At 45.6% G+C, this 8,737-nt stretch overlaps 1 protein-coding gene across 3 annotated transcripts in view; it reads left to right on the plus strand.

Annotated features, from left to right (window-relative positions):
- The window catches only part of LOC119174193 (uncharacterized), an 82,622-nt gene extending 78,834 nt beyond the window's left edge, over positions 1-3,788 (plus strand). For all 3 annotated transcript variants that reach the window (XM_075889685.1, XM_075889686.1, XM_037425021.2), the window contains one exon: positions 1,519-3,788. In XM_075889685.1, the coding sequence (XP_075745800.1) occupies positions 1,519-2,571 (1,053 nt within the window). In that variant the 3' untranslated portion in view covers positions 2,572-3,788. The remainder of the gene's footprint in view (positions 1-1,518) is intronic.
- Positions 3,789-8,737: the final 4,949 nt, after the last annotated feature.

Raw genomic sequence — 8,737 nt, forward strand, 5'->3', positions numbered from 1 at the left:
GTTCTTTAACGTGCACCGACATTGAACACAACACGGGCCTCTGGCACTACGCCTCCATCGAAATGTGACTGCCAAGGCTGAGATCGAACACGCCGCCTTTTAATCGGCAGCATGTGTACATACGTATAGTTTGTGCGCCATGTCCTTTTAGCACTTTCACCGTCGCAAAATGCCGGTGCATGCACGGAAAACTTGGAGAAAACTCGGACGATATCAAACAGCAACAGAAAAAGGAAACAAGAGGTTGCCGAAGGTGGTGCCGTCAATATACAAGCCCTGCGATAAAATACGAATATATATATATATATATATATATATATATATATATATATATATATATATATATATATATATATATATATATATATATAGCACATCTGCTAAACATATGGGCTTCATTCACAGCAATATAGATTAGGTTACAGTGATTGTCTTTGCTAGGAACAAAGCTGCAAGAAAGTGTAAGCTAGGCATAGGTTTCCTTTGCTACAGAATGACAAGTGTCTCTAGGACAATGTTATCTCGAAGTGTCTGAGCACACGCAAGGGCGCCTCACCGATACCCAACTGAATATGTCCACAACTTGTAGCGAAGTAATCAAAGCGTTCGTGTTTCGTCATTCGATCCACAACACGTGACTTCCTTGTGCCATTTCGGTGAATAGGCAAAGTGACACGCCCCCATTTTGGGCAATTGGACGCACATTCATTTTTTTTATTTACTTTCTGCACCTACGCGCACTTAAACAGGTGCTGCCGTTCGCCTTCTTTCTGTCTCTCCCTCCGTGTACGTGTGTTTGTGTGTTTAGATAGATAGATAGATAGATAGATAGATAGATAGATAGATAGATAGATAGATAGATAGATAGATAGATAGATAGATAGATAGATAGATAGATAGATAGATAGATAGATAGATAGATAGATAGATAGATAGATAGATAGATAGATAGATAGATAGATCTCCACACCACCATATGATTATGAGACACTTCGTAGTGGAGGGCTTCGGAAATTTAGACCACCTGGGGTTCTTAACGTGCATCTAAATCTGAGCACATGGTACAGCATTTTCGCCTCCATCGAAAATGCAGTCGCCGCAGCCAGGATTTGATCCCGCGACCTGCGGGTCGGCAGCCGAGTACCTTATCCACTAGACCACCGCGGCGGGGCCGCGCGAACAAATAAAGAGATACAAAACTAACTATCACGGCGTACCTTAAAGCGATTTCTGTGTCCTAGCATACGGCCGTGCTTTCAATAATTCTCCCATACATTTATTTTCACAATTTGATACATTGCCTCTGATGGCAAGATAGGACTGGGTGCAAGGGCGGTAGAAGACTAGTGTGAAGAGGTCAAAGTGCTTACGGCAATTCGCGGTGCACCTGTCGGCTGCTTCGATCGTCTTCGCCCAGATGGACGCGTTTTCGGCCTTTGTCTCTGCGCGCTGCCCCGGCAGACATATAATTTATTTTTGAAGTAAGAATAAAAAAAACATCGCTGTTTTCATTCGCAGAACTTGCGTGACCTGTGGCTGAATGCTGACATCGTCGAAGGACCAGGTGGCAGGCCCGACGTGGATGCGCAGCACTTCCTTCAGCTGTGCACCAGCCGCTTCCCACAGGCCACACTGTCGCTCGGCTGGACCACGCGTCCCATGTCATCGTACAGTTGGGCTCACGTCGAAGCCATGGCTCGGCTCCTGGTCTGCGGACCGTACCGGGTTCCGCGGGTCACATTTCCCGTGCGAGCCTCCATGCTCGCCGCGTCGACGCCACAGCTACTGTGGCTGCTGGACCTCATCCCTGGCTCGACGCTGACCGTCTGGTCTTCACCGCGGGATCCGTGGAGCACGAAAGCTCTGATGAAGCTACGGGCCCTTCTTCCTTTGACGGCCGTGTACTACGACCTACCATCTGACCAGAAAGAAGACTTCGACCGCGCTAAAGCCCTCGTATCGTCACCTACTCCGCACAATCATCACGTCGACGACGGCCCACTGCCGGAATGGTCACTGGGCATCGGGTACTCCTGCCAAAACAGGGCGCTAGCAGGCAAGCGCGCGGTCGTGTTAGCCGGACCTGGAGCCAGACTCCTGATGCCGGACAAGTGGGACCTGGTGGAAGCCAAGGTTGATCTGAGCCGTGTAGGAAGTTTGGCTCTGGGCTGGGGACAGGACACGGACAAGGTGCAGATCAACGGTGGCTGCTTCTACATAGCGCTGACGAACGGCGCCAATGTGACGGCGCAGGTGTGGGCCTCCTCTTGTCTGCCGACTAGCTCTTCTTTCGACGAAGAAGACCACGACAAGAAAGGCTACACCTTGCGCTCGGAAAAGCCCCTGGTGACCCGCCAGTGGCCGTCGTCGCCATCACCGCCGACACAGACATCAACGCCGACGCCCATGGTGTCCGCACCTTCAAATTCGCTCCTGTTCGAGTCTCCGGGTGCTGCCGTGGTGTACGATGTCCGCATCTCGTTCTCGTCGGCCGTGTCACGTGCGACACCGTTGACTGCGTTACTGCTCCTGTGTGTCGCTACCGCCTTGGCTGCCTTACTGCTGTGCTGATGCCGTGACGCCTTAACATGAATATGGACGGATATCATGTGGAAATTCAGGTTTAATATTTTCTTTGTGGGCCTGGTAATTGAAAAGATATGGGCTCTGCGAAGGTACGCTATTCTTCAGAAGTGGTGCGAGGGATCTATGCACTAAATTCATTAATAATACACGTCTTGACGGCTGGCCGTCTTGTCATTTTGCGTTGCTGGCGACTGCTTCTGATACTGCCGTGGTAATTGTTGTTTGTCATACCTCGTAGAGAGCTGAAGACGCTTGTTTACAAAGTACATTATTAGCGTGCTTTCGGTAGCACTGGCGACATATTGTGATGAAAAGATCACGAGAAAGCAGTTAAACGTCAGAATGCCACAACAGAATAACTTGCCAACTGGTTACGGCAGCTTGTTATGCGAGTTGGTGCATCTGCATCTATAGACATGGCCTGAAGCACATATCATAGACACTATAATGTCTATGATATAGAAGAAGAAACGAGAAAACTCAAGCTCTCCATGTAATTTTCTTCGTCCTGTGTGTACTGATTCCTTAACGTTTGCCTCATGCTTAGCCGCGTTGGTCAACAGGTGCCCAGTATAAACGAGACCCGCGGCAATGAATGAAGTTGAACAGTTTGTTACCAAATGCTTAAGGTCCATGAACTTGAATAGCTCGCAGGTGATGCCGCTGAAGTCTGTAATCTGCGCACATTAACGAGCATTGCAACAACCGCCGATGCACATCTAAATAAATTTTATCATAACTATACTGGGGTCGCCTGCAACATGCCAGCTTGTTTTAATTACGGCTTATTCAATAAAGACTATTTTGCAGTGATAACTCTGGCCATACGTGTCGGCAAGCGATGATAGTGATGCAGGGGGCAGCCAGTTTTCCAGGGGCTGAGTTCTATCTTAAAGGTGGTCAGTTAGCTTGCTGACTGAAAATCAGAATTTTCTAAATTCTTCTGTGCATATGCGTAATATTGCCACGGATATGACATCATGCGGGACAAAGGACTAAAAAGATTTCCCAACAGCGTTGGCAGGCGACACTCTGCTTTATTTAAAAGCCACTGTCAGAACCCAATCTTCTAGCCATATACTTAAATTTTATCTTCACAGCACAAGGCCCAGCATAGTGTGGTGGGGTATAAAACATGCAAATTTATAGCACCCTAAAATTTCTTACTTTAAGTGTTGAATAAAATGTTTTTGGCCAGTGCATTGTTGTGTCAAGTTCTGTCATTTCAATTATTGATTAATTAATACAAAACGCATGTACACGCCGACCAGAAGAACCACTTAGTTATCGCGGCAACCAGCTAACTTTTATCCAAGTATACCAATCTCGAATCTAAGCATAAGCTTACTTATATGGATGCTGCTGCAAAAAGTGAATATACTATACAGATTTGTCGCGCAAAATTTGTGCTCTGTACATAGTGTACATAATTTTTTTTTCTAAACAGTAAGTAGAAGCAGGTTACATCCAGGCACTATTTTTCTTGTGCTCGTGTAGATGATCACGCTTTTGTCCCACACGTTTACATTGCAAAGCACTCCATCCTGCAAGTATGTTTAATGTGGCCAGTGTCGTCGATGCTAGTTATTTTTATCGGTCACACATTTGACACCACGGACTAACAATCCTGTAGTGTTGCGTGCAGTAAAAAAAAAGCATAATTTGACTTTACGGCATACCTATACATTGGTTCTCCATGTTAGCATTCAGAAGCTGCAGAGTTGGTAGACGTTAGTTTTTTTTTTCAGTTTTTTTTTTATACTGGCGCTCAGATTCCGTTACGTGTACTGCACCAAGAAAGGTCTTTGCTTTTAAAATTAAGAAATTTAGAAATTTCATAATCATGAGTGAGAGTTATTGTAGTTCAGTATACAGTGAGAGGTCTGGAGTCGGAGACTGAATGAGGACCTGTAGGGTGGGGCAAAATGAGACACGGGGCGAAACGCGACGTTTTCAATTTGCCAGCCTCTGTAGCTAATGCAAAAAGTACTTTTTTTTTGTTTTCCTTTTCCAGTGACAAGTGCTGGTCCCTGTCTACCTTTTCATGTGGTTGTTTGTTCCCACCGTTGGCGTCGGAAAAAATTACGCGGCTGCTGTCGGTATTTTCGTGACCCGTCAAAAAGGGACAAAATTCTGCTCGGCCAAATTTTCGGATCCGTGCATGAAGCCACTCCTGCGTCAGTACAGCAACGTAAATACTTATTTTGTTACTTTAGACTACGAGCTACACAACACAAAAGTTTAGTTCGTTTTGTGCCCCGGGACAAAGAGGATTTTTTTTTTAATCCTGGCATGTGAGAGGGCGAAAACGCGACAAAAAAGGCATCCAATTGGCTTAGAGAGTGTCTTATTGAAAGAATCATTAACTTACACTCGATATATATTGTATTTATTTAATTAAGAGGGTTTCGACATACAAGAGAATAATATTTTCCTTGGAAAAAAACGCCTCGAAGAAGCACTGATTGCCATTCAGCACATGGCTCCCTCCATTCGTGCTGCATTTAGGTTTTTCATGTTTCCAAGGATGCTCTCAAAAAATGCATAAAAATGGCGGAATGTTCAAGTCAAGTCGTTCACGAACACGTCTTGAGATCGAGTTTCAATGACGTTTCTCTAATACCCTAATTGAACAAAAAAAGGTGAATTGGTAAAAAATCTCAATCTAGCCCAACTTTGTTGCCTCATAAAGCCCAGCTGTTGAAGATAAAAGCCCTAAAACGCCTGAGCAGTCCTGCACCAAAACGGCAAAAAAGAGGTGAAGAAGATGCGTCAAAACATTTCTAGCACCCAGTTATAGGACTACCCAATGAGGTGCAAGCGTTCAACAAAAGACAACATTGGCACAAAGAGGGAATGGCGGTGTTTGATCTGCAGGGAGTTTCGGGGCAACACAAGACCTTGTTCAGTCTAGATTGGATGCGTGTAGTCCAAGGTCTGGGCTCCTTAAGACTGCGTAAGGGCCCACAGAATGAATTTCAAGCATTTCCACTGCGAAAACTGAAGGAATAATCATTTTTCACTCTCTCTTGCTTTGCCCACCGGATGGGGCAAAATGAGACAGCTAGACCTTTTTATTTATTTTTAAAATATTGTTTTGAACGGTGGCAACGTGTCAATGTTTAGGTAGCACGTACATTGTACCCAAAAGGAAAGTTTCTGCATTGATGTTTTGTTTTAAGGAATGAAATAAAAATAAATATTTACTATTTTACATTTTTGTCGTATTTTACCCCACCCTACCCTGCCTTGTAAACATGAAAAAAATTCAGTTTTAGTATCGACAGGAAGGAAGATAAATTGCAATATGCATTTTTACAACAGTTTTTATATACTATTCAAATGGGTGTATAACGTTACTCATTCTTACCGTTTTAGGTACAATGCGTGTGCTGCTATATATTGTTAGCTTATTCGTTCTTACGTGCGATTAGTTCGTGGTTGTGTGCCCGGTGCCTTCTCTGACCACCTCGCCTTGGTTCATTAAACTTCTGCGTCATCATCTCCCGTGAAATGTATGCGTATGCTGATTAGTACACCGAGAGTATATACGTAGTTATGGGAGAGTTAAGCCCACAAAATGGTCGGCCTCTCCGCCCTCAACTTCGCGGCGGCGCCTCGAACTCCTCCACCCCGTGCCATATGGGCAATTATCGTCGGCACGTGATGCGTCTGGCAAAGTGCGGTGCCAGTGGGCTCACACGTGGGAGGAGAAGCCCGTTTTCGTGGGAAGCCAGCCCGACTCGAGGCTTTCAGAGCGCGTAAGGCCGATGTAAAAAGCAGAGAGTTTTAGATGGTGCCCGTGTGCACACTGCGCAAAAGTTGGGCGTTGCTGGCGTCACCCGCAGTTACTGCAAATCCCGTTTAATGGCGTTTCTGGTTTCCTCTAGCCCCGAGAACAATATCAAGCAACACTTGTGTAGGACCGTTTCTTAGTGTAACATCTATTGTGTCTTTCGTTCGTAAGTAGTGTTCATCGGTGCCACGGGCACTGAGAGACACTCTTCTTTTTTTCTTTTTCAGGCATTTCTGTTTTAGTACTCACTTCCGGTTTTTCAGACATTCACAAAATATCTGGTAAAAAATGGAAAGTGGTACGAATTCGGTTGTTCTGGTTCAAGTTCAGAGTTATATTGGATACTTATGATATACTGGAAAATACGTTCGCTTAATATAAGGGTCAATTAGCCGTCGATATAAACAAACAGAATTAGTGGAATTACTTCATTGAAACACAGAACGCTTTTCTTTTGAGCAGCTGCCATCTTTGGCAGCTCCAGGCGGAGCGCATCTCAGCCACGTACGTCTGTCCACGTGGTCTCGGGGATCCCCTTCGGTGGCTCTACGAAACGCCAGGTTAACCCTTGAAATACACCAAAGCACAAGAACGACAAGGGGCTAGGACCACTACTGAAGGCTCAAGTCAACATTTATGGTCGTCTCCAAGTCTTGAAAGTTATTTTGTTACTAAGGATGCGTCACTTATCTCTGGCGAAAAATCCAGAACGAAGTCCCTTTGGTTCACACGAAGCACACACACACACACACGCACGCACGTACGCACACACACACACACACACACACACACACGCACACGCACATGTACGCACACACGCGCGCGCACGCACGCAAGCACCGGGCATACCAATGAAGCCAAGGATTCAACAAGTGACCTATTCTTGTTCAGTGAATAACTGCCCCTGATGTCCTGTTCCCATAGTGTTGTCCTTCTTGCTTCCTTGACGAAGCGAATTGTAATTGTCGAAACCAGCTCTAACCATTTCATACTCCATGTAGGCGTGCGCAGGGTTCCTTATTATGGGAGGAGGAGTGAACGTCCATCCCCCCTCCCCCGCTCCGGTTGGTTGAGTTGAAACAACATGCTTCACAATGGATGAGAAAAAAATAATTAAAATGCAGTGATGACGTGCTTCTCACAATGGTCTGACTTCGGTCCCTGGACTTTCGGGCCGTAAAGATGTTGTGGAAATGAAACAGCAGGAGCCTCTGGCAGCCACTATTATGAAAATCGGCGTAGTCACCACGTTCTTCTTTATCGGTTGAACTGTGCAAAGGTTTGGAACCAGCTTTTCACCCCCTTCTAAGGGGTTTTAGAAGCCTCCGTGCCCCTGCCCCTCCCCGCGCGCATCCCTATGTTATCCACAACAATCTTTAAGTGCGCAGCACTTAACTCATGTGGCAGGATGACGAATACAGAGAAGCACTCAATACTGGCCATAACAAGGTTAGCAATGGTTAAACATGGGTTAATATGAACTCACAAAAATCGCTCAATCGATAAGCTTCGCCTTTAATAGTTCAACGCGATAGCTATACCCTGTCGTTAGTGCGCACTGAGTTCAAAATGGCTTGCGTCGGCGAAGCTTTCGCATACGGCTCCATTCTGCAGCATTCTTTAAACCACGGGCAATCGTTCTTATTCCCCTACTGTCCGTGGCGCATACCCACTATGGGGGATTGGCCAAGAACTGAGTGTTTTTAAAAATTATTGTTCAGATTTAGAATAATGTACATATAATAGAAAGATTACCGATGACCTAGGGAATTGTGGTGCTTGATCTAATGCATATTATTATTTGAATAAAAAACACGAATTGTGCGCTCGAAATCGCTTCGAACTTTGCCATGCGCCGACTACAGTGCAGGACGAGGTACGTAAACGTGTGTGCCTTTTGTAGTGGATGCCCCGCCGCGGTGGTCTAGTGGCTAAGGTACTCGGCTGCTGACCCACAGGTCACGGGTTCGAATCCCGGCTGCGGCGGCTGCATTTCCGATGGAGGCGGAAATGTTGTAGGCCCGTGTGCTCAGACTTGGGTGCACGGTAAAGAACTCCACGTGGTGGAAATTTCCGGAGCCCTCCACTACGGCATTTCTCGTAATCATATGGTGGTTTCGGGACGTTAAACCCCACATATAAACCAAATCAATTTTGTAGTGGATCACACTTTAACCCAGAAAGTCATGATAATCACGTGTTCTGATGTTCGATCGCAATGTACGCTTGTGTCACGCATTATTACTGCTATATTACATGTGGAATTGCGAAACATGTACACAGGACGCGTGTGTTTGTAAATCATGCAAGTCACTTTCACTGCATTTCCAACCATACGATGTTACTGCATTTCCT

Source organism: Rhipicephalus microplus, chromosome 3 (assembly GCF_043290135.1).
Source record: "Rhipicephalus microplus isolate Deutch F79 chromosome 3, USDA_Rmic, whole genome shotgun sequence".
In the NCBI taxonomy this organism is placed as follows: Eukaryota; Metazoa; Arthropoda; class Arachnida; order Ixodida; family Ixodidae; genus Rhipicephalus; species Rhipicephalus microplus.